At 39.5% G+C, this 26921-nt stretch overlaps 2 protein-coding genes and 1 long non-coding RNA gene across 7 annotated transcripts in view; 1 reads left to right on the top strand and 2 right to left on the bottom strand.

Annotated features, from left to right (window-relative positions):
* ODAD2 (outer dynein arm docking complex subunit 2) overlaps positions 1-1189 on the bottom strand; it is a 66792-nt gene extending 65603 nt beyond the window's left edge. The window contains exons 1-2 of the mRNA XM_064703285.1: positions 1087-1189; positions 285-397 (exon numbers count right to left, since the gene is read on the bottom strand). Of these exons, the coding sequence (XP_064559355.1) occupies positions 285-296 (12 nt within the window). The 5' untranslated portion in view covers positions 297-397; positions 1087-1189. The remainder of the gene's footprint in view (positions 1-284; positions 398-1086) is intronic.
* Positions 1190-3468: 2279 nt separating this feature from the next.
* Positions 3469-15040, top strand: LOC135443037 (uncharacterized). The gene is made up of 3 exons (XR_010438775.1): positions 3469-3598; positions 8082-8157; positions 12608-15040. It is a non-coding gene; the product is annotated as an uncharacterized LOC135443037 (long non-coding RNA).
* Positions 15041-23108: 8068 nt separating this feature from the next.
* The window catches only part of MPP7 (MAGUK p55 scaffold protein 7), a 145675-nt gene continuing 141862 nt past the window's right edge, over positions 23109-26921 (bottom strand). For all 5 annotated transcript variants that reach the window (XM_064704046.1, XM_064704045.1, XM_064704049.1 and 2 more), the window contains one exon: positions 23109-26257. In XM_064704046.1, the coding sequence (XP_064560116.1) occupies positions 26078-26257 (180 nt within the window). In that variant the 3' untranslated portion in view covers positions 23109-26077. The remainder of the gene's footprint in view (positions 26258-26921) is intronic.

Here is a 26921-nt window from a genome sequence, read left to right as displayed (position 1 = left end):
CAAAACATTTCATGCAAAACTAGAAGCTGACCTCACATGTTGGATCAAACTCCATCAAAACGTATGATAGAGCAACACATGAAATGGTGCACTACTTGCTGTTTACAAAAGAAACATATTTTTTTAAAACTAAAACTTAAAAAGCACTCCAGTCTTCAAAATTCTTCATTTAATCATAGATTTATCTTTGATAAAAAACATAAGTGTTCAGCCAGGTTTACAATGTAGTTCTTACCAATGTACATTTGCACAAAGAAGTACACCAAGTTACAGCAAATACATACCTGTTTGGCCATATTTTCCACAAATCTAGGCGATCACCCCTTAAAAAGGTGACTGTGTCTTTATACAGATAACTTTTTCTTTCATAGTCAATATCTTTACACTTTAGCTGACCCTTAAAAAAAAGAATACATTTAAAATTATTAATAGTTATGCCTTACACAGGTAATTTAATCTGCATCATAAAATAGTGCAAAAGAGCACGAAGGTCATATTGTAATGGATTAGATAAAGAAGTCTCATGCTCAGCAAAGTTGACCAAACTTCAAAAATGCTTCTTAAAGATTCATGGATCATCTCCATGGACCCCAACAGATGATCAAGACCTTACACAGGATTTTGCAGGCGATAACCATCAGTTATCAGTACCCCGGGTAGTTCCACTGAAAAGAATTTATGGTTTATGGGAAACAATCAAGTAAATATGAGCTTCGTGTGCAGTATGGCAGATGTCTAAAAGGCACAGAAAATAACATGACATGGCTGCCTGAGCTTTATGAGCTTCATGTATTAAAAATGTGCCAAGTCAAAATTTCCCTGGATTTTTCAACTCTTAGGAAATCAGTTTGCGGAGTTAGGCCTGACAGACCCAGTCTCTCTTCAAAATGAATGTAAGAGCTCTGGTCACTACTTAACACATGTAAGGGTCCAAACAAAACCCATCCAAGAGGACAAAAGGAGCCAAAATGAAAAGGAGAAAAGAAAGCAGTAATTTCTAAAAAGCTTCTTCTGAAAGAAGGAACTCCTTATCATTTATAAAAAGACCAATGCAAGCTCTACTAGCCCCACATAATAATACAGCACCTCAGATCAAGAGCAATGAGGCACTGGAGAGGCATCCACAAAGGTACCCACAGGACCTTTAAACAGGAATAGTTGAAGAACTTTTATTTAAAGACGAATCAGTGCTTAGCAGTGTCACCTGAGCCCACCTTGGCAAGGAGACCCCGTCACTAACCGAGCTCTCAAACGGTCAAATACGCTATGGCTGCTATGATTTGAAATAAACCTATCTAGGAATGAATAGGTTCTTTTAACTCATTTAAATCCCTGAAGAGGGGAAGGGCGACCTTATGAAGATAACTTGCAAATTTTAAAGGAATGGGGGAATCAGGTGCAAACACTGATTATTTCCCGCTACTATTAGAAATTCTGGCAGCCGACAGCAGGAGGCCTCCATTGAGGCTGTAGCAGAAGGATCCTCCTGTTCAAAGCCCCCAGTGCAGGCGGACAGACACGGCCCCATGGCCCCCCGAGGCTGGAGCAAAGGGGTCCCCCTGTTCAAAGCCCCCTGTGCAGGCGGACAGACACGGCCCCATGGCCCCCCGAGGCTGGAGCAAAGGGATCCCCCTGTTCAAAGCCCCCTGTGCGGGCGGACAGACACGGCCCCATGGCCCCCGGCGCTGTCCCCGAATGGCGGACACAGAGGGCCAGCCCGGCCCGCCCAGCCGACGCAGACCGAGGGGAGGCCGAGTGCGGCGGGCCCGGGGCGGCCTCGGCCGTGTTGAGGCAGGGTCAGGGCTGGGAGCGGGAGGGAGCTGGGAGCCGAGGCCCCGGAGCAGGGACACAGCGGAGCCCGGGGGTTGCACGCAGCCCGCCTCATGTCCGGCCCTCACCTCGGCCCGGGCCGGCCGCGCCTCGCCTCGCCATGGCCGGTGGCGTTGCCGTGGGGACGGGCCGGCGTTACCGGGACAGCGGGAGCAGCCGCGGCCCCGGCCGGCATTCCTCGTCGGAAGGGAAGGGGAGCGACATTTGAACTCGTCACGCGGGCTCTGTGCCCTCGGTGGAGAGTGAAATAATGCAGTAATTAGAGTTACCTTGCACCAGAGGCTAAAGGAAGAGCACCCAACGGTTTTTAGCTTGAATTTTAGCCAGTACAGCTGAAACCTTTCCCTGGCGGTCAGCGGTTACAGGAAAACAGCTTTAATTAATTAAAGGTTAAGATTGACCACTTCTAGTTCTTGAGGCAGTGTGACAGATCGTGCTTGAAACGCTTATTGTTAAAGGAAATGTGATGTATAATTTATGTTTGTTGAAGGAAGTCAAAGAAATAGGTATGGGCAATGCTAGTGAATAAAGTCCTTTCACATACTGAGGACAACACAGCACTGTACATGCACAAATAGACAGCCCCAAACACAGAATGGAAATCTACACTGTTCCCCAAATGCTATCATCAATCCATATGTTGTTGAATGAGCCATTGCTTTGGATAAATTTTTGTTACAAAGCTCCTACTGAACTCATCATGCATTCTCTTCTTTTGTACCACTGAGCCAAAAAGAATTATATTGTCTGACTTCCCACTTGTAAAATTACCTCTGCATTTCTGCTATTCGTTACCTCTGCAGTTCTGCTATTTGTTTCCATCAAAATCCCTATCAGATGATAAAAATTTGATTTAGATTTGACTGGGGAAGGAATGGCTACTTGCTGTACACTGACTGAAGTTAGGAAGCTCTGTCAGCACTGCAGTGGATGTGTCCTTCTGAAGGCTCAGGAAAATAATCCTTTTGAGGACAGTCCAGCAGAAGCACACAGCTTCCAACACCACAGAGTCAACACAGCCAAGAGTTATTTTACCAGCTGAGAAATCAGCTGGGTAAGAAACTTCTAATAGTGAGGAAGGTCATGGGATGTATGTGGGGTATATCTCAAAGAATAACAGTATAATATACTGTTTAATAATATATGCTTTTTTGCATGGAGATGATTGTCCATATAGATTTTACTTACCAAAACTTTCAAGCACTAGCTATGTATAAGTACATGCAGTCTGCACAGTAATGGTTTAAGAATAGCATTGGCTTTTTTTGCTTTCCTTGTTTAACTTAGAGAAGATAGAAAATTACTAATTTTATTAGATTAAACTGAAAGAGAATTTTTTAGTTAAAAGCCTGGTTAAACAATCAAATTTCTTTTCTGTGTATGTATGAATACTATGTATGAATGCATTTCCAGAAGGGATTAAATCTCTTCATTTTACTGAAGCAATGACTCTTTAAAAATTGATTTTGAGGGCAGAAGGTGCAAGAAACAAAATGTGAAAGGGAATAAAAGTCATGGGTGGTGGGGAGTGAAGACAGTGAGTTTTCACACAGAGCTGAGTATTTTAAGCAAGAAGTCGGTGGAGTAAGAAATAGAATTCCTAAATGAGATCACTCTCTTCCACTGAACTGCAAGAAGAAAAGATATTTCAATGGCAGAGATAAATGGGATGGTGTGCCCTCAAAGGCTGTGCTTCTCCACTGGCCATAAAAGGAGCTTTGGTAACTAGCTCAGGTTTAGCTTGCAGTGGAACTTCCTGTGGGAACAGGTAAGTCAGAAAATGAAAAAGCAGAGCAGATTCTGCAAGCCAGCAGTGAGGAATGCTGCTGGGATCTGGTATTACAAGCAATGCCTATGAATGCTCAAGAGTGTTCCCCACTTTCTTCTTTGTGGCTGGCAAATGCTGAGTTTGTAGCGTAGCATTTCTTCTGGAAGATTGCTCTAACTCTTCTGAAGCCTAGAAACCATCTGATTTAATTTATAACCTCAATTTGTATGGCTAGTTTTTGTGTACTTTTTCTTGTACAAATGTTGGTTCTTTACCTTATTTTCAACAGCTACTTTTCCTCCACAGATTTTACACTCATTTTCTGAGTTAGAATATTTTCTCCTAGATTTAACTTTGTTTGGCTAAACCACTTCAGTTCCTCTAGACTCAGATTGCAAGTTCTTAATTTCTTTTACAATCTTAGTATCCCTTATTGCCCTGTGTTGCAGTCTAAGCTTTTTTTATAAAATAGATTCAACGCTGTTTCTAAAGATCCTTTCACCAAGTTCCATTACAATGGCATTAATAGTCTTCATCTCTTTTGGAGGCTCCTCAACTACTACATTCTAGGATTACATTTGGTTTTCACCTTTGGGGATTGTTGTCACCTTGTAATTGAATAAATCAACCAATTTTTAATCCATTACTTTTATTTTCAACTGATGAGTTTGCAGCTTTCTGCAGGATTTGAGCATATAATATTGCAGTTTGCCCTCATAAAATCAAATTACACTTTTAAACAAAAGAAATATTTATAGCATGTGGTCTCTATGTTTTGGTCCCAATCCTCTTCCCCTTTTACAAAGAAGTTTTTGAATCTAATATTAAATTTGAAACATATTTCATAGAGGGTTGTGGTCTTGAACATAATGAATTGACATGAACAATTTTTGTTCGTGCTTGTAGTCTCTGTGCTCTGTAGTTTTTTGCATGTTTTCAGACATGTATCAGCTGTAGCAAGACATTTGCTTTACTGCATTGGTATTTGAGCTCTGGCTTATTCCCTTGGTTACATTCAGGCATTTCTTGCTGGATGACAAGGAATCTTGCTTTCTTATATCAGTTATCACTGAAAAATAAGCACTTAGGAACTCCCTCATTTACCTAGCACAAGAGTATTAATGGATATCTTGGAAGAAAATTTTGCCTGAAAGCTAAAACATTAAGTAATCATTTAAAGAAATATGAAAGTACTCTCTTGGTGCCCCAAAATCAGTGTGCAAAAAAAAAATAAAATTGCAGGCAATAAAGCTGCAATGTGTTCTCAGAAACAGCTCACTCAGGAACTGCATCCACCCAGAGATGGCATTTGCACCATGTTTGGCTAATTCTGTAAACTAGTTGTAGTAGTAATTTATGTAGGAATGGGTTTTTTTCTGTTATTTTTACATTTTGAATGTAAAAGACACTTTATAAAACAGTAGGTGAGATGTTTGCCAGTAACAAAAGATGAGATCATTTCTTACTGGCACAAAGAAATGGGGAATATGAAGAATTTGTTAACATGGAGAGTAAGGCAAGTGGAAATATTTTTTACAATCTAAAAGTTGCAGCCAGAATGTGCAAGCAATTTTTATGTATATTTTTCCTCACATTATTATAGAAGAGGGTGTAAATTATTACTGTTGAAGCAGAACAGTAACACCTATTGTAAAAAAAAATTGTAGAGCTTATGCAAAATGAAAAAGGTCAATCATACCAGCTAGTCCTCCTGTTAAACAGCAGTTTAGCTGATCAGCTTCATGGGCAGTTTGTCAGACAGGCTGAAAATCAGCAGAAAACAATGTAGTATTCATCAATTTACTTTTATTGTTCATTAGCTTGCCTTTCTTGCAAAATTTATGTATTTTTTTCATTCACAGAAAATCCTGAAGTCCTACTGTTTTGATTTAAAGGGTGTAACAATGCTTTTATTTCATTTTGTATCAGTACAAAAGCACCATTTAGGTGCCTGGAGTTCTTAACAAGGATTTTTATGCATCTTAATTGCTGGTAATCTGTTGTTTCTTGTTGTGTTTTGGGTTTTGTGTGTGTTTGGTTTTTTTTTAACTGGGGAGTTTGCTTTGTGGAAAGGCAGGGTTTCAGCTGAAGAGGTGATGTACATGAGAATGCAAATTACAGCAGAGGACATGATGAATTGTTAATGTCTTTTCTTTAAGCAAGATTCTATGGAAAAAAATGTTTAAAACCTAATCTTTAGAAAGAAAAGGACCACTGCTTTTTCACCCAGTCTCTAGTTTCTGTGTTGTGTTCCCCTACTTATATGTTGTTTATTGAGTAATTACTGCTTCAAAAAATGACAGATTATTTGCAGTGAGGATTTTTCAGGCTTGGACATTGTGCAATACACCCTCTTGGGCCTAGAAATTAAGAAACAGGAAAGGACATTTTTCAAATGGGACTTCATGCAAGGGGCAGAGGTGTGCAAGAGTGTGCATGGGTGTCTGGCAAAGAAAGAGTTACTCAAAAATCTTCAAAGAAAATAAGGAAGGACAATATTTTGGTTAATGAGTGATAGATTGACAATATCTGCACAGTTATTTTCTGAACAACGACAATAACAGAGATTCTGCTGCTCTTTTTTAGCAATGGCTTCCAGATGGGATTCATGTTTTACAGTCCAAGATTGAATGTGATTTAATCAGTTTCTATCAATAAAAAATAAAATATTTCAGAATGTGAACTGTGTTAGTAGACTTCCCTCTATTTGTGGGTGGCCATTTATTCCCTTTTGTCGGTTTCTGTTTAATACTACCCAGGATTTTTGAAGATTTTTGAGTATAGTTTGAAAGAAATTATCAGTCTGATGTAATAACGAGGTGACTGTAACAGTGTTGCAGTAATATTTGGAATACCAGGTTAGAAGACTGTGGTTTTGAAAGATGCAGCAAATTCATTCATTTCTTTTCTTTGTAGCATTGAAAAACAACAGGTCAGGTTATCAGGGGCCTTAAGATAGCGGTATGTCACTTCAGTGAAACTTAGGGGTTTTTTTCTGGGTTTATAATACTTAGTAGGGAATTATTACATTCAAAGATTTTACTTTCTAATCCCTAAATTATCTTTTTTGTATCATCAACTTAAATTCCTTTTTCATGTAATATTTTGCCTTGAAATTTTTTGCAAAAAAATATGTGTGCCTAGTAATACTGAGGGAGAAAGCTTTGGAAAAAGCTATTCTGAAGCAGGTTTTTCTAAGTATATGCCATATTTTGCCTATATTTTTCCAGGGAGAAATAATATCTGTGCCTTTTCATGTACAGATTAAAAGCATTTCCTTGAACTAGTTAATTGTTCTGACCTTAATAGTTTAGCAATTCAGTATCAATAGAAGCTACATGTGTCTTTTAAAACTTGCTTATTGGTGAGCTGAATTGGTTTTGTGAGTGGATTATAACTACAAATTTAATACAGTTTCTGTGCAGCAATCAGAAGGATATAGCAGCCTTTTAAAGCTTCAGTGTAAATCAGGCATTTTCATTTACACAATAAAAATTAATGGAACTTTAGCAGTGAAACTTTTCTCCAAAGTAGTAGAGATTTAATTAAAACAAAACAAAGCAAAACAAAACAAAATCAAAGCAAGGATATGTATCCAAAACATGTGTGCCCAGTGTAATGGATTAAGTGATAGCCCTGCAAATTGCTCTAAGCTGCGTGTATCCAGAAACACTTCTCACCTTTGTAATTTTGAAAGGAATTCAACTTTCTGGCAAGTAAAAATAGAGAATTATTTTTAAATGTATGCAGAAAAACTGCTAGCTACACTTCTTAGTTATAGGTTCAGCTTGTGGTGCTAGACATTTACAATAATTTGACATTAAAAGCAATACAGCAGACAGCATGTCTTGTACACAGTGGACAGTGTTTTCAGCTTTCAAACATAAATCAGCATTTTTAGCTTTCAAACATAAAACCTTTGCAAGTGAATGTTACTGACGTGCTCAAATGCCTTTTCCTTTCTTAGTAGTTTCTATAAATTGCCTCCTTTTTCAAGAGGAAAAAGGAAAAAAGGATTGAGCTGTTTGTTTTGTGGTGGGAGTGTGAAAAGGAGATTGTTTTAAAATTAGAAATAGAATGTCATAAGTAGTCTCCAGTTCTGAATTTCTTTTCCTAGAGGAAAAATGAGAGTTATTGGTGAAAAGCATTTTGGACTGTAATGTGGGGATATTAATCAGGAGAAAGAGTTTGACTGTTTCTCAAAGAGCAGATTCTTGCACGAGGTGTGAATATGAACACAAAATTTCATTATATGGTTAGAGAGAAGGTTAAAATACTTCCCAGTTATTCAGCTGCCTGTTATTACTCTGGTAGCCCATTTCACTCCTTAGGTAATCACCAATAGTAATTCTGGATAATTCCCTGCATAGTTTTTACAAAACTAACATAAAAATAAAAGCAAAAAAAAAGTATCATTTTCCCTCTGTTATATAATCAGAAAGAAAGCCAAGACTGACATCAGGGCGTTTTCTCTTCTTTGTAGGTCATTTCAAGGCAGAAATTCAAGTACCTTGGAGCAATCACTGGTTTTGAAGAGACTGCTTCTATCATTTATGGTGGTACAGTAATATTATATGGGAAAATGTGAAATTGTGAGAGGAGTGCAGGTCAGAATAAAGCCAAATCGCTACAGGGTTGAGCAGCAATTGGCTGTAAAATTAATATGGAGCAACAGTTGGATGTTGCAAGGTTGAGCATTAATCCAGTGCCTGGTAGAAAAATAATGTATTTATCTAAATTTCTGCTTCATAGTGGTTGCACTGTGTGAGCTATTAAACAAAGCAAAACAAAAAACCAATTCTAAGTCCACAGAATATGTTTGATGAATATGACATCTTCACTCAACTTGGATGAAAATGAAGTCCTGCATGGATGAGAACAGTGATTATAGCTCCGTTCCAAATCCTTTTACAGTCAAACTTCAATCTGGGGAGGAAAGCTGCCTTTTTATCAAAATTATTTTTATTGAGAGAAGCAGAAATGTGTGTTGCATATACATGTCTTCTTGCATAGTGTACATTCTGATACAGTTAATTCAGCCAATTTTCTGGTATTGTTCTCAAGATCTGTGCCATGGATATTAGAGTCCTCCATATGGGTACATTTTTCCTCTGATTTTTTTCCATTTCTTTTTCTGGTAATAGCGGTATACATTCAAGTATTTTAATTTAAATTTAGGATCATTAAGGCTCTTCTGGAGGATCTGGAGCTCTGCCACAGTTAGGTAGTTAGGTATTTTATTGTAGAAGGAATTCATGTAACTCATAGGTTTTTATATTTTAGCTCAAGCAGAGATAGAGATTAAAACTATCTAGTTTTTAAAACTCTTACTTTTCTATCCAATTTATGCATAAATTAATATTTTAGCTTATTACAAGAGCTATTGATTTTCAGCAAGCCTTCAACTCTGAATGTAAAATTTGGGGGCTGAAGCAGTCCACTTCTTCAATACGCATATATATGTGCTGTGTTTAGATTTGGGAAGAATTACATTGAATAGTTTGAACATCATTTTTTCCTGGAATATCAAGTTATCATGTACTGCTGTGGTATTGAAAAGGTTGCTGATTATGATGCCAAAAGACTGTCTTACTAAGAACTTTGAAATAATTTCTGAGAGATGAAAAGAGATTCTGTCCCTCCTGGAAAATTGTATATGGTGAGACTTTAGTATCTGCACCTGTGGTCATCGATGAATTTCTGTCATTGATTTCATGGGATGAAAGATTTGGTCTATTAACAGTACTGTCAGAAATCAGGCAATAAAACTTCATTTTTTCAGAGTCTTAAAAAAATGTAGGTCCTGTGACATTCTAAAACATATTTTATTTATTAATGACATTTTTCTTCTTAGATTTCAGTGTGAAAGGCTTGTGATCTGTTAGGATTTTGGTAAAGCCTTTCACTCTGGAAATAAGGATGCCAAAAGTCAGTAGAAATTAGGCTTAAGAGACTGAATAAATCTACTACCAATTAGCAGTTTGCTACTGCTGTCAGTAAATTAATAAAACAAACAATAAAAGCATATTTGACCATGGCAAGCCTAAACTGATGCTCTTTAGTGATTCATTTATTGTAGCCTTTTGATGTTCTGGTTCAGTAATACTACTGAATTTTAAGCGGTGACATTTAAGAATTTAAAATGTTTTATGCCATTAAAATGAGTATGTGCGGAATAAAATTTGAGGATCTGCACATTTTTATGCAAGCAGTCTTCTGCATCTACTACAAGCTGTGCTGTGCTGTACTGCACAGTAAGTCCAACATGGAAATTGGTGCCAAAGCTGGCTCATGGACTGGGAGCAGGGTAGTCTATTTGTGCAGTGCTTTGTCAAAGCTAATTTACTTTGCTAAAAACCAGGGTAAATTAGGCAGTGTGCAGCATTAAGCAATGTGGTTAAACTGCTTCCAGTTACCCGAGCTGGCTCCTTTTGAGCTGCTCTGGGTATCTCTCCACACCACCATGCTGTGCAGCACAGCTGTGCCCTGACTAAAACTGATGTGTGTGAAATTTTATTCATGTAAGGAAGGATTGATGAATCATACTCATCCTCTCTCTTCTGCAGAAATTCAGTCCTCAAATACAGGCAGAATGTACAACTAAGCATGTTTTCAAATAACTACAGTATAACTGTCATTCCATTTGACCTCAGAAATGTGATTCTCTGGGTAAACACAGAAAATGGAGGCACCGCAACTGATTGTAATTAAATATAAGTAGCTAAGCACAGATCTGTGGTATAAATAGATGTGTTATGGCTGACAGTTAAAGTTTGAGTTCAGTTTACGTGTGAGCCTTTGCATTACTCATGTAAATCAATGTTCTCACTTACAAGAGAAACCTCATAATTTACCACTACCCATAAAGTAGCCTTGCTGTAATCAATAGTGATTCCTATATGGAATTACTGTGCAGAGCAACCTTTCATCCATCCATATCCTAGTATGATTACTGTATGGTTTGGCACCAAGACAGAAAAATATTCAGTGAGCTCAGTAGTTTTCTGCGTGGAAGGACTTAGTTGTCCTAATTTGGTACAAAAATTCCGTTCAGTTTAAAGTAAGCTAAACTGGAATTAAATACTCCACATGGGGAAGGATTGAGCAGAATCTTCAGGGGGGTAAATTGTTTGCAATCTCACTCTATTGAAACTTTACAGTTAAACCCAGCTTTATTTTATTCTCTGTAGAAGTAGAATACAGTAATTAGAAATACTTGATGTTGTTTGCTACATTGCTAAGTGTAAAGGATGATCTGGAGATGTCTGCTTTTAGTGATAATTCTATATGCTGTGTTTGAGACTGAGAGCAGACCATATTCAAATACATATCAAAACATTTTACAGCTTTCAGATTCTGTGAACATGCTGCACTGCACACACAGACATGCTGTACTCAGCTCTTTAGTCTGCAAAACAGGAATGGTGAGTGTGGAGGGGTTTCTGAACCCCTCCACTTCTTTTTGCAGCCTGGGGGTGCCTGTGTGGCTGCAGGGCTCTAAGGCACTCTCCCAAGGCTCCTCATGGAGCCGCAGTCCCTGTCCAGGGGGTTTTCCTTCTTTCACACAGGCTAGCTTTGCACAGCCAGGCAGGGACTCTGAAGCATGCAGGAACTCATCTCCTCTGTAACTCACCACTTTACTGAACAACTCCACAAGGTCTCAGGCAATTGCCAAGCACCTGGCTGCCCAGGACATGAGTGAGATCCATCCTGGAAGCAGCCAGTGGTGTCAGTAAGTGGTAGGTGTGCTCAGGGTACCTGCACTGCCTCAAGGGTCCAAGTCCAGACTTCTCTTTTAGTGGGGTTAAAAGAAGCTGAAGATAGAAATTGAGAGTTCGATGTACTCACAGAAACCTGAGCTCTGGACTTAGCACAGTGACAGGAGCAAAACAATGGAGCCAAGTGAGTTCAGATTTTACAGTCAGTAAAGCAGAGATTTTCTGAATCACTTTTGTTGACTTGTATTGCCTGAATTCCATTTTTGGTGCCTTGTGTACATCCTGAGTGTATAATCTGTGTTCCAACAAAAATATAGGTTACATCTCAAACAAACCAAATCTAGAAAATAGGTGGATTTCCACTGTAGTATGGAAGAAGTAGTAGGATGTAGTTTGTAGTATGTAGTGTTTCTGATTATTAGCGTTAAAAAAAATCCTGTAATTTACTAGTCACCTATGTAACTAGCATCTCTGGTGGAATGGAGCATACCTCTTCCGGTTACATAAAACAGGCACTCCCAAATGTATTGTTTTAAAAACCTGTGATTAATGAGTGGGGGAATTGAAGAATTTTCCAATAAAATGTGATGAATATGCAAAATAAATAGCACTCCTAAAGAGCAAATTGTACTTGTCCTTGGCACTGAATTACAGCATTACTCTCAATGAATGAGAATATTTAAGATGACAAAACTATACTACAGAAATCTGTAAAGTTATATGCTTTCTTGTACTCCTTGTTCCATTTCATATATGTCTTTGCCTGTCTTGATAGAAGGATGGCTTCCATACAAAATTCATTTTTTCATGTAATGAAAATGTAATGATGCATAAGATCCACAATACAAACCATCATGTTTTATTTTGTGTGTAAGCAGAAGAGTATGTCTTCATTTCAAGAAGTATCTTCCCATAATGTGTCCTATTGTCCTTTTCAACTTTTACCAACAGAACAGTGTAGTCTTTTTATTCCTTTTAGCTGTACTGTTAAGCTTTTTTTTGAACCTTAAGACTATGGGAGAACACAGGTTACTGAATCTCTAACTTTGCACGTGGCCAGTAAAAGCATACAAGTATTCACAATATTGCTTTAATAGGCACTTCTTCAGTAACTGCTCTGTGATGCAATAACATTTCCGCTTAAAAAGATACAGAAGAAAGATATGGATAGGCAAGTGGTAAACAGTAACTTTACTACTTCTTAGCTTAGCAGATGTATCTGAAACTCAGCAATTGCTCACAAGTACTGCACCTGTATTTAACTAGAAATATGCTCTTATTTTAAGTACAGGAAAGGACAAGTTTAAGAAGGACAAACCCCTTCAAGCTGTTCTTCAACACAGAAATTGAAGTCACGAAGATTTATCTTTGTAATCCCTGCCTCCACTTTGCTTGCCTGCCTCGTTGGGATGTAGGCTGCCTGCTTTCTCAGTGTTCAGCACAGCTCCCACTGCCTACAGTTTGCAGTGGCACTTCTACAAATTACACTCCTCCGTACCAAGCACCACGAAAAACAGAATTAACAACCACTGTGCGAAGGGACTCGTATCACACAGGAAATCTGTGGCAAAGACAGGGATATGACTTGGTTCCGCAGAGCTGCACTCATGCCTTAATCATGAAAACATGTTCTCCTCTCTGCAGTTGTCTGCTTCATTCACTGTCCTTCCAACAGCTGCAGGAGTACAGGTTGTACAGAGCACATTCCCTGTTCCTGTGCCGGGATTCGTCCTCCAGCACCGGTTCTTTCTGTGCGCTACACAACACGGGAGGCCACGGAAAACTCCCTCTGCCCAAAGGGATCTCACAGTTCCCTCTGCCCCACCACCAGCACAATCCACCAGAGCCCTGGTCCTTTTTTCTGCCTCTTATGCCACCATGAGAGTTGGGTGCATGGGAGCGATGGGATTCCCGATCCAATTCCTGCATGTAATCAGGCCCGGCTGCAGCTGCAGTGAGCGGCAGGATCAGGGAAAACTATTTTGAACGCCAGTAGCCCCAGGGCTGGAGCATGCCCAGATGTTTCATGGAATGGCTCTGGCAGACCAGTCGCACACAGGTGTTTATTGGCTTGAAGTAAAAGTCAGGAATACCAGGAATAATTCATCCACCACTTGGCTCTTCAAACAGAAGAGGAACGAGCACAACGTGCAAATCGAAAGGGCAGATAGCGGCGGCTCTGAGCTGACACACACACGCACGCTTCACCCACGGAGCTGCTTGCAGGATGAACTTCTGATTTTCCTGGAACAAACTCATTTTAGTTATGAAAACTGATTATGCATATTGTGAAAGGCATGCAGCCAAGCAACTGTAAAACTCTGTTTTTCACTAATATCTATCATTTTTAGGAACAAAACATGCTGCCGCTAAATGCAAGCACAAGTCTGCTTGGAAATGTGATTTGCAGTTTACTTTCTCTTCATGTTTAAAAGCTATTCCAAATCAAAACAGACCTAACCAGATCAGAAGTAGCATTGTGTACTTAGCTTAAATACACTGATTTTCACACTAAAATTACTTTAAGGAACAAAGACTTGCTGTTTGTGGCAAAAATCAAAGGAGAAATGCAAGAAGCTTTTCCGGAGAGGTTCGCTACTCCGCTCAGCCTCTCCGTGACCTGGGCTCTGCACGATTTATTGGTTGTCTTTAATAAAGCCAAATCCAAGCACCTTCTCTGTTTTGTTACTTCCATTTTAACACCAGCAGTAGCAGACAGACAGACAAAGTTTAGTTTTAGCCTGGGAGCTAAAAGAAATACTTCTAACATACATATGTGCTGTTACAGTCTGACTTATAAATGCTCAGTAGTAAAGTCAGCAGGAATTGAGCACTAAAACTGGAGAAGAGTAAATGGAAAGAGATCCTGCTGTATTTGCAGACTTGTGGTAATAAGGAAAGCACTCCTGACTGCTCTTGGAAACTTGTCATGTAAGTGAATAAGGGGAGAGGTCAGGCAGTGACAGACTGCTCTGCCAGCCTGAAATGGGGGGTTGCATCAAACCAAAAAAACCCAAAACATGCATTTAACTTAAAATGAATGTTATTAAAACAAATTATACCCATCATTCAGAAATGTAATCTGAAAGCCCCGTAACTCCTGGCTTCTGTTCAGATGATGTCTGGCTGTGTATCATCCACAAAGTATCTTCCTGAATCCCCAGCACCCTGGCTTCAGGAACCGCTCTAAATCATACCAAGTTCTGATGATTCTGATGTCATTTTCTAAGCTTTAAGTATTCTTGCAAGTGACATCAATCATGACTCAACCTGGCCTCTCCTGACATTATGACAAAGGCTCCTATTTTTAAATTTTCAGACAAATACAGCTTGTATAACTTTATTTTTTTGCCAAAGATATGTCAGTTCGAATCTCGCTATTCCAAGCATATTCTGTTCTTTTGGGATACTTGTCAGCTGGCCTATTTATATCAGGTTTGTAAGAAATTAAATGTTTTTCTAGAAGCAAAATAGCAGACTTGGAGAACAGAGCTTCCACCTTGCATTATTAATAGAATTTGTGAAAATCTGTGGTTATATTGTCAAGAAGCATAGAGACTAATTGCACAGAGCCAACAATTCACTCAGCGTGGTGGTTAAAATGCATAAATGGATAAAAATGATTTGTATTAGTGCCTGCAGTCTCTTGTAAATGTCAAATACTTTCTTGACATTCTAAAACCCAGGCTGTACAGCAAAAGTGGGAGAGTAGCATTTTGTATTAATATGAAAATGTATAAAACTGATTATCCCGTTCTAGCACTCAGTATTTCTCTGCTTCATGAAGACCTTAGATGCTGATTGTAACTGGCTATACTCTTTCAACTTATCATGGCTCTCATTTTTCTTCCAGCAGAGCGATGAATATTTTACTTGAGATAAATAAATAACATTTTACTTCCTGTGAAAGAAGATATTTAAAGAGATTCCACACAACCAGTTTTCCCATTTGGAGAAAGTTGTAAATGTTCATTTCCCCCATTTCCCATGCATGGCAGTCTTGCCATTCCTGTGAAATTGCTGTTCCTCTTTTGTAAATCCCCATCCCATGCATTTATCTCTATGTATGTCAGTAGTGTAATTTCAGCTTTATACTGTTCACTTTAATCATCTTTCAAGGTTCAAAGGACACCTGGACATATCCCCATTCCCATTTTAGTCTTTAAAACATTCACTAAAAGTTCTAGTATAAAGGATTTATGATGTTTCCTTGGATCAAAACATTTGTGTCCTTACCATACATCCATCCGACTTTACTTTTTATACTCTGCTAAAGCAGAATGATCCACAGGTATGATTGAACTGACAGAAGTGTTTGTATTTTTCTAGAACAGATCACTTATATTTTGTACCACTGACATTTTACTCATTATTCTCACTAGTACCCATATTTATTTCCAAAGAGTTGTGAAATGAAATCATCAAAAAGCTACCAGCTGCACAAGTCTTCTGAAGCCTCTGAGTCTGTCTTACACATTACAAAAACATGCAAGGCTAAGGGCTTAGAGATAGTCCAAAAAAAAAAAAAAAAGAATTGAAAAGGAATATCCAGGTGGTTTTTTAACTGCAAGATACAATAAAGTAGAGTTTGGAAAGTATTACACAGAAATATAATAACAAAAACCCCCAAGATACGCCATTTACAAGTTGAGCTGTACAGTGCTGTGCCTTTGTGTGAGCTGAAATCAGTAAAGCAGACAGAGCTCACTCCACAGGGTTTATCAGACAGCTCTGAATGTACAAACGTACAACTGACAGCTTACAGGCTGCTGAGCAACACTAGAAAATCTTTCAGGGTTTAAGGTTAACTAAGGTTAATTATTCCAAAACACTCTTTTGTAGATTTCAGTAATAATTGCCTTAAGTAACAGCAATGAATTGCTGCCTCCATTTTGAGACCACTTGGGAAATGACTTAAAAACATGTAGAAGATTTATCATGACCACACTGTAGGTGTAAAAGAAATGAAATGCTAAAAGGACAGCTGAGCAGCAAAGGGCAGGGCCATCTAATGCAGTCCCACAATTTCCATTAAATAATTTAGACAAAAAGTCAATAGGTTTGTCAGCCACACGTATTTACGACCACGTTTGATGGAGCTCTGATGCATTTGTATTGAAGTTTGCTCCCAGATACTAATCTCAGATACTAATCCAAAGATAATAACCAGACAGCTCTCACACATTTGATTACTTGCTGAAATATTTATCATCTTTCCTGATTGCATCTTATCTCAAAGCCAGACCCTGAGCCCAGAGAAGTAATCAGCTTGATTCCAGGGTAAGAGCTGCCAACCCCATTGTGAGGAGTGTTACAGAAGTCAAAGGGACCACACATGAAATGAGGCACTAAGGTTCAACTGTAAAAGTCAGCAAGACCTGGCATTAGATTACAAGGTCTTGAGAGCAAAGGCATTCCTGATTTCCCAGGCATGGAAGGACAAGAGGTAAAACTCTGATACTGTTAAAGTAAAAATGAAACTTTTCTAACTTCACTAGTACTGCATGTTTATTGTGCTCATCCCCTGCCATCTCATTGTGCCACGCTGTTAAACTGCAGGAACAATTCTGTGTGCTCAAGTGGTACAGATGAAAGTCATCTGAGGCTAACTACAGGAGGAGTTCCTACTATCACTCCTTTAGGGATTGAGGTGGTGTCAGCTCTCTGCTGATATTTCACCCTTGTCCCAAGCACATGATAGAGAAAGCAGCAGCAGCCATTAGGTACTCACAGTGAAGCAATCCAGACTAAGCACTTTCCAATAGCACAAAATGAGGCAATTTACCAGGAAGAGAGGGAGTTGCATTAGCATGAAAAATTCTAAGTTATTCACAAGATGCTAAAAGAAAGAATCATCAATCCTGAGCACTGGAACCATGAGGACCCATAAGGATTTTACCTGACGCTCATGAGCCCAAGCCAAGTTACCACTGCTGTAAGTGGAGCTGAGAGGGGAGCAGAGCAGTAGCACTGGCTCCCTGCAGAGCTCACTCAGATTTTGAATCTGGCCTCTTGTGTCTTCCACTTACACTTTGTGACAGACAAATTAGTGTACTGAGAGTGACCCAGAAGTTCCTGCAGAAAATCTGAGCATGAGTGTCTCACTGGGGGCACTTAAATGTGATTGCAGGGGCAATAACAAACACCAAATGTATAAAGGCACCACATTCTGCCAGTGGCAGAAGAGTTAACACCAGCCACCACCACCCCTCTGGTACAAAGTAGGTAAACATGAAGGAGACTCAGGATTAAATGTGCAACCACCTTGTCAGCAACACAGACACTGCACCCACACCTGCTGGACTCCAGCAGACTCTCAAGTGTAGGCAGCTTTTAATACCACTTTCAGAAGATGATTTCTGGAAATCACAAATTCAAGAGCTACATTCAGTGACACCATGAAGGGGAAGCACATGCAGAGTCTGCCATGAGGTGGTCAAGGACTACACACTGGAATCTGTTACCTGACACAGGGATAACACAACAGCTCCCTGCTAAATGTGGGGAAGTGAGGCCCAGGGGTGGTGATGGCTCCTTCTGGTAGTGAAGAGGGAGTGAATGACACCCTGTTGCTCAAATTACCTTCCCATGCTGTTTTCACCCATAGATTGCTCATTTTTGTGCAGACTTGGAGACTTTCCAGTGTTCAGAGTCCAGCAGTGTCCCAGCTTCTCCCTTCCAGTGGTTCCTGGCCAGCCTCTCCTTTCTGCTTCACATTGCCTTTGTTAAACTATTGGCCCCTGACATAGAGAGGTTTTTGAGAAGACTGGTTAGGAAGAAAGGAAACGAGATTAAACAGAATAGGTCACTTGAGAACACTTGCAGAAATTTTGTCTTTATTTGCTTGGTCTGGTAGCTCTGGAAGATAGGAACTCCACATGTTTTATGGTTACATTTATATAACAAATAAAGTCTTTAATTACAGCAGCCCCTGCTTTCAAGGAGGCAGTAGGGAAGCCAAAGAAAAACAGAAGACTTTGCAGTCAAAGTAACAATATCTGTAAATCAGAAGTGTCACATAATCCTCTGAAAATTAAAATTTGAATAATAAAATATTTCCCTCATTTACTTAGTCACTGTGTAATCTTATCAGGGATACCATCCCTCGTTTCAAACACCGTGGTGTTACCTATGGCAGCCTCTCCCGTGGCAAAGAGTGGCACCTCCTGCTTTGCTTGGAGCAGCTTCCCTGCATCTGCCCTGCCGTGCCGCAGCCTCCCCCGAGCCCACGCGCTGGCTGACGCTCGCTCACGGGGAGCGCCGTGTCAGGAGCGGGGCATGAATGGAGCTGGATTTGTGAGGGGAAAATAGAATTTGATCCTTCAGTTCCCACAGGGCACCACCACAGAGACTATTTTCTGTAAAATGAAACCAGTGGAGTGATGTTTTACACCACAATATCGCACAAAAGGCAAGACAGTTGGCCCAGGGATACTCCTACGCAGACAAATCCCTGTGTCTCTGGACAGGTTCATGTTTCTTTAGCTGGCAAGCAGAAAATCGTAGTCAGTGTACAAAGTAGCTTTTTTATTTAAGGAACAATTAAGCTAATCCCACAAGATTTCATGTTTAACTAGGTTTGTAGTGAACAAGTTTGTAGTCTGCATTCAATCAAGTTCTTTTGACTTTCAGAAAATAGGGGCAAACCAATATATATGAAATGTAAAATTCTGAGTTTCCTGGGATGACTGAGTCCTGCTGGAGTAAAACTATACAGCTATTTGCTAAAACTTCGGTATTCTATAAGTAAAGTTCTTTCTTTAGCCTGCCCTTAATCTTCCAATTATGCAATATAAACCTGCGTTTTTCATTAAAATAAACTGGTGTAGACTAAAGCGCTTGATAAATACATAACAATATGTACACGTGCACACATGTGCACTCAGTAAAAGCTGCTGTTGGCTTGAAGGTAACATCAGCTGCACTCATGACAAGATGCAGGCTCTTGGCCTTCAAAATCTCACCTACTCAAAAGTGTGGTCAGGCTCAATGCTTTTTTCAGTGTGGTTTGAGCTGGGGTTGAATCCAGCTGTGGCCAATGATGATCTGAATTCAATGAAGTCAAGAGAAGACAATAATTCAGGTTCAGTTCTGGTTTTTGACAAAACAATGGTTCAAATCAATCTTTGGTTTTGGTTCTACTTCCTGCTTAACAGCTGTGTAAAGAAAAACATCTGGAATAATAACCCAGCAGGGGCTATAAGAGAGGCTGCTCCTTCATACTGTCCAGATAACACCAATAATAACAAAGCTTTCAAGCCAGTTTTCAACAACAATGAAAAAAACACAACCAAACAAGAAAACTCCTTTTGTGCCTTACAGTCAGTAGTGGCCAGGAGTGCACAGAGGAATTGGAGCATTCCTGCCTCCACTGGCACCAGGCAGGGAAATGGGCCAAGAGCAGCGCTGCTGTCCTGGCTCTGCAGGAAGGACAGACACAGCTCATGCACACGGCTGATTCCCTCCTGCAGTCAGGCTGGCTGCTGGGCTGCCAGAGTCAGGCGTTTGTGAGCCCTCAGCTGTGCCTGGGCGCTGCCCAGCATGGGTGAAGCCCAGCCTGGGAACTCCAGCACTGATCCTCCTGTGAGGAGATGCGGAATCCTGGATCTGACAGCCCCCTCGGGCCAGCACTGCCTCTGTGCCAGCTGGTAGGAAGAGCTGTTTCCAGTGCATCTCCTTCCCACTGCTCTGTCATCTCTCCCACTTCTTTTAGTGAGCTCCTTTGAGTCTGGGACCATGTCTTTGTTCCATGTTCATTTGGTGACTAACACAGTCCAGCCTGGTTTTGAGAGTAGGGCTCCAGATGCTGCATCTCAGTACATTTAGTGGGCAGTATAAACCATCCAGGGCAGGCAAAGCTCTCTGGAGTGGCCTCAACCCATGCTCACATCTGGGCAACTGCCCCACCATGAACGTCAGCCTTGATTGCCAAACATGACTACTCCCACTGCCCGAGGTTTAGACCAATCTTAGGGAATTGTAGTTGCTTAAAAACAAGCCAGTAATGGAAGTCTAGAAAAGGGAGAGGACACACCTGGAAACGTCCACAGGTCCCACAGAAAACAAGGACTGACGCCAATGGCCATTGCCTTAAACAAGAACCCCTGAAGCCAACACTGGCTGCATCAAATTTACAACTGCTCCTGGTCTTTTTTACCACACGCTGCTCTCATGCATCAAACAGGCCAAAGGGACCTCTCAGAGCAGGTCTGTTTTCATGGGACAAAACACTGCTCAGGGGTTCTCCATCTGGAAAAAACACTAGCTCTTCACTTCTGCTTCAGGAACACACCACCCCTGTGTCCACTGGGAAGGAGGTAATAAATGTCCTTGTATCAAATTTTTGATGTCTGCTTTTCAAGATCGGTTAATTGTCCCTTCTCCCTTCCTTATATAACTGGATTACTAAATTGAAACTGTGCAAGGGTGAAGAGGAAATCAAAGAATGAAATTGCCAATGACTTGCAGTTTGGTAATTTTGAGTTAAAGCTGTGATTGCTGTACTCTTGTTGCAAAAGTTAATGACTTTAGAAGTAAAGCAGCATTTTGGCCACCAGGACCTAGAGTACTCCTCCTTCTGAATACTACATTTCAGCTCCATAATTTGGACAATTTTAGCTTTGTTTACCAATGAAGATTTACTGGTGCTTATTTGTATTTACCAAGGAAGGAACAGAAACCGCAGCACATTTGCAGCCAGGTCTCTGACCTCCTGTTCAGTGGTTTATGAAACCCAAGATGCATTTTCAGGGCAGTATTTGCATTTGTAACATTCTTGGTTCATCTCTGCCATACCCACAGACCCTCCCTTTAAAACACATACCCAAATTTTTATGAGCCTGTGTATAATCCTATAGAAAGTTTGTAATATCTTTGTTAAAACACAAATCTAAATTTCATTTTAAAATTATTGGATGCCTTCTGGGTTTTTTTAGCATATTCAAGTTCTGAATATTAATATAGCTACTGAAAAAAAATCTAATTACAAAAGAAATTGTGACCTAATTTTCTCTATTTCTTATCAACAAATTTTCAGATACTGTTTGAGCCATTTGAACCCTCTTGGAAATTCTGAGGATATTTTTCTCCACATATTGAAATGTGTAGCTGACAGCTTCTGCCACTGAGTCCTCAAAAATTGGTTTAAAGAGATGTAAGTGTACAACTGAAACAGAAACAAAACAGAGTCTCAATAATCACGCATATTTACCCTCTTTGTTCAAATGTTGGATTTCAGCTACAGAAAATACCATACTATTTTACAATAGAGATGTAAAATCATTCCACAGAGTCTTCCAAATATCCAACTTGTATTTCAGACACAGATATCAAGAGGGGAAAAGTCTCCAGCTGTCTAGAACTCCAAAGTCTCTCATTTGTACTGCCATTTAACATAACACAAAATTTAAGACCAGACTTTAACTGTTTCCAAATGTTCTTGTGTGTTTTTCTGCTGAAACCTTTAACTGTTATCTAGCACTAGAATTCTTAGACAACAAATACACCTACAGTCTCCCTTTAATTTTGTGTTCAGACATTTTTCTGTTGAATGCTTGGTATCATACATTAATCATGGTAATATATGATAAATACATAATGACTCTGAGAGCAGAAGGATCTAGGGCAAATTTCAAGTACAAATCACTTCAAGCATTGATATACAGAAAACTCTTCATCCTGTGGGGAAATGACTATAGAGAGAGCAGTAGCAAAAATAGACTAGATCAAGTTCAATTTCAAACCTCTGAAGAAACTATTCATCCTTTGAAACAATCTCACAAAAGCTAAATATGAGCTTTATTGAAGAAAAAATTCTCCGCACGCAGTAGAAACCTGAACAGAAGTACATGTGGGAAATGCAGAACAGTGCACTGAAACAAAACAGAAGGTGCTTTAAAAGCCTTCTCTCTAATCCTAGTATGTGTTAGGCTACTTTATTTTTTTTCCTGGAAAAGGTATAACACAATGCAAAAAGTAACTGAGTTCAAGCATTACTTTCTTTGAGTCCTACAAATGAGCACAACTTCCCATGGGACTTGTGCGTGGCCTAGAAGTTTATGTGTTTTGTGAAACACTCCGAGCCAACAACCTGGATAACACTGAGACTCTGCAAGCCCAGACAAGCTGGTATTTCAGTTTGACCCACTGATGTAAGCTTTTCCCCTCAGAAAGAAAAATGGTTTATTATGGGTGGGCTACAGGAAAGGATAAACATCGGTTCTGAAGAAGAGTTTGGCAATGGAAATGAAACACTAAGAGTTGTTATCCTTGTTCTGGGGTGCTTTGTTTTTCCATTTAAGATAATTGGAGCATTAAAGTTAATAGAGTCCCATGAAATAAATTACTATTCAGGCATTTCACCTTTTGAAGTAATTTTGTTCATCCTGGAGAAGAGAGGAGCTCTGAGGAGACCTTACAGCACCTTCCAGTACCTAAAGGTGCTACAAGAGAGCTGGAGAGGGACTTTTACAAGTCAATGTAGCAATAGAACAAGGAGAAATGGCCTTAAACTGAAGGATGGTGGGTTTAGATTAGGTATTAGGAAGAAATTTGTTACTGTGAGGGAGGTAAGACAGTGAAACAGGTTGTCCAGAGATGCCATGGATGCCCCATCCCTGGCAGTGTTCAAGGCCAGGTTGGATGGGGCTTGAGTGACCTGGTCTAGTGAAAGTGTTCCTGACAATGCCAGGGGTGTTGGAACAAGGTGATCTTTGAGGTCCCTTCCCACACAAACCATTCTATGAGTCTATGATATGTTATGGAGCAATTTTCAATAAAGAAAAAAACCCACCTTCAGTGGTATATCAATAATTTATTGTTTTGCATAAGAAGGTAAGATCAGATTTCAGGTAAGACATCAACCAAGGACCTGATGGTGAATTCAAGTATAGAGTTTGGTACAATATTAAAAAACACTACCCTTTGTTTGACTACAGCAAACAGCTAGAACACAATAAAAACATCTGGACTTGACTGTCAAAACATACATTTCTCTAAAAACCCACACAGCACAACTTGAATATGTGGAATATTGGAAACATGTTTAGTTGTCTTCATTCCCAAATTCTTAAGTCAAAGGAACAATCCACCCCCCTGTTCCCCTTGGTATCCCAGAACAGTTCAGCACAGCTCAGGATCCATCATGGTAAGCAGGCTCCTGTCCTGTTGAAACTGTTTGACTAAGATATTTTTTCTGCCTAAACCTACTGTCATCTCTGCCTGCCTCATGGAGGGCTTTAATTTTTAGCTTTTGAAGCTAAATAATGCAATAACGTTGATTTTTAAAGAGCAATTTAGTAATGTAATTAAAACCGTTTCTGACTCGTCACAGACTGTGCACGTTTTACTCTGCTGGTTGGCTCTATGTTTTTGAGATTCCCTTTCTTCTGCAGGTGTTCCCATTCAGGAACTGGCTCCTGGCTCAGAGGGGGCAGGCAGCCATGGCTGTGGGAGCCTCCTGCCAGGATGTGCTGGGATCAGAGGGTCGGTGGCTCTGGGAGCTGCCCAGGACAGCTGAGCTGTGCTCCAGATCCTCCCAGACCACACCGACCCAGTAATGGGAAATAAATCAGCTTCAAAAAGACAGGAAAAACAGCCTGCAGGACAGCCAGAACTGTCCCTGCCAAGGAGTTTGCAGATTATTCTAGCATCTACTTCACAAAGAGAAAAGCAGGTCCCTTATGCAAGCGTTGACTGTACCCCAATGTTCCAAGACAGCCTGAGTTAGGAGCAATGCCAATAGTGTTTTAGTGAGGACTAAAGTCCCTCCTGTTGGAAATGGCCACATCCTGAGAGATGCCAAGGGTCCTCTCCATTTCTAGATATGATGAAGTCACTTGGCATCTCACAGAAAAAGGCAAACTGACCTGCTGAATTCCATATCCCCTGATAAATAGTTTGATTTTCAGTGATTTAAAAAAAAAATAGAACATGTTTTCTCAACTAAGATAATCTCTATGCAATTAATTTAATTCCTATTTATGTTACAAAAAAAGTTTAAGTCCACCAGGAAAATGGTGAAATTTGACAGAAGTTACAGTAGAGCTGTTCAAGCAGAGCATCTGCTCATACTGGGACTCAGTACATCTGTAATTCTTGCATAAACTTTTCCAGACTCCCAGGGATTCTGCTGTTGTTTCTTGTATTTCATTTGTTTTATAAGACTCTAAGCCAAATGCAATGGCCCACACATTAAATACACATTTAGAATAAAACTGCAAAACCTCATGGCTTTATCAGCATATGAACTGAAATAAAATATTTACATGGAATGTTGAGCTCCATTTACAGAGACTGTTTCAAATTACAGACTAGTAATCTCTTTAATAAATGATCACATTGACAAGAAATTTAAAAACTTAACATCCCTTTTCAACCCTTTCATAAATATATAAAGTTTCACTAAATTCTTTTTTCTTTAAACAAGAGCACTATATTCTCTTTACAGATTAACATGAAATAATGGTTTCCTGTTTGAATGCCACAGATGGGATGATCTAAAGTCAGCAAGTTCCTATAGACATTCTGTACTTACAAGACATATTCACAACACAACACACAGGTGTTACTTGGTCTTTACATCTGTACTCATTTCCTGCATTTCAGTAGTAAATAAAGAAAAATACCAAATTATCTATATTAAAAATACATTCCTCTAATATACATTTGCTTAACACTGACACATCAAATCTTAAAATGGGGTTTCCAACTGTCTTGTTTCCAGTGACAAGGATGTTTTTTACAGTGAACTGCACAGCATTAATTTATTTTTGAGTGGAGACAAAATACATGTCACTCTACTAAAAAGTATCAGTACATACTCAACAATAAAAGAATTGATCTCTTTCAACTGTTTCTCAGATGCCCAAGGTTTCTTCATTGTTTGAAAATTTCTGATGGGAAAATTGTTCTAAAGTGTGCCAAAAATATTTTAAACCAATTTAAAGGGGGAAAAATTATTCTCTACTTTGTTGCTATTCACATCACTTTGCCACTGATTTTACAGAAGTTTAATCCCAAAGACTTTGAAGTTATATACACACTAACCCACATTTTTTCCTATTTAAATAATTATTCCCATGACTTTTCTTTGTTTTGCCACAGAGCATGCCTGAAAATACTTTCAATCCATGCATGCTCACAGCTGAGTGTTTCACTGAATACATCTTTCTTTCCATGATTATGTTAATTGCAAAAGAATATTTAAATCAGTCTGTACATGTAAGACAAGGTTCACATCTAGAAAAGTAAAAACACATTGATACATAATTAAAACTATGGTGTCTTCCTCATAAAAATGTTGGTCTCTTTTGCCTGTTTCAGTTCTCTCAAACACTGAAAGGGCAATAACTTCCAAGTGCTGATGTGCTCTTGTATGGGAACAGTTATGCTTAAAACCACTGAAGTGCTGATCTCCAGCATCAATTTGTATCTTCTGCAAGCTCTGTGTTAAAAACACTCACCTTGGAGACACACAGATGATGATAAAGAGGTGTTTGGCAGTTTTGCTACACTATTATTACTCACTTTACGGAGCACAGTAAATCTCTGGTTTAATCTGACTGTTCTGCCCCAAACCGTGGGCAGCAGAATTGAAGACCCAGGAAAACAAGACCAGTTCCAAGTGCATGAAGAGTATACCTGCTGCTCAGAAGAGCTGAAATCCCTCCTCCCAAGAAAGTAGCCATCAAGTAAAAGCTTAACCATGCCCAAAGTTTAGATGTTGATACAACAGCAGAGGTTTTGTCTGCCTAAAACGTTGCTATGAGTGTAGCCAGCTGACAGGAACCCAGAAGGTCTCGGTCTCCAGTCTGTCAAAAGTTGTTTTAAGCTCACTGTAAGCTGTAGCAAGGTCATCGTTGACTATCACCTTGTCAAAAAGGTGGCCATACTGGCTCTCCATCACGTGGGCAGATTTAATCATTTCGTGAAAATCTTCTTCCTAGTAAGAGCAGTGCAATAAAGATCAGTGCATAGCCAGTCCATAACAACCCTGCACAAACACTTTCCATATTAAACATGATATAATTGCTTATTTCTTATCTCATCAGGAGATGGAAACTTACCTCTAATTAAAAAAAAAAAAATAGAGATTACCATTACAAGTGATCTCAGAGAGTATTCTGATGAGTTGACTCAGCTTAACAGGCAATTCTTTCATCTCTGCCTTTGTAGTGACACAATTAGTCACTGCACCGTAATTATGGAGACATTTTCTTTTAGCAGCACCAGCGGAAAATGTTTCTAGCTGTTTACTTTGATGATACATTTAAAGTTTCATTATGTTAATCTCAGCTTGCTATTAGCACTTACAGCACAGCCCTTTTAAGAGCTTGGTAGGAGTAATCATTCCATGCCTTGTTCGATCTGGCTTAGTGGGTGTCATGTTTGGGGAGGAAACAAATCTTAGTAATTTGTTTAAATGACTTTGAGAGATGAAACCTGTCCTAACTAAACAATGGCCTGAAGGTCGCTCTTAAGAACAAACTCCTCTTACTTTTTATATACCACAAACCAAGGTTTCTTACAGAATGTAATTTCCAAACTATTCGAAATGCACATTTTACACAGATACAGTCTGTGACTATATCTGTGACTCACTTGGA

This window comes from Zonotrichia leucophrys, chromosome 2 (genome assembly GCF_028769735.1).
Source record: "Zonotrichia leucophrys gambelii isolate GWCS_2022_RI chromosome 2, RI_Zleu_2.0, whole genome shotgun sequence".
In the NCBI taxonomy this organism is placed as follows: Eukaryota; Metazoa; Chordata; class Aves; order Passeriformes; family Passerellidae; genus Zonotrichia; species Zonotrichia leucophrys.
This window is presented reverse-complemented; position numbering and strand designations above follow the sequence as displayed.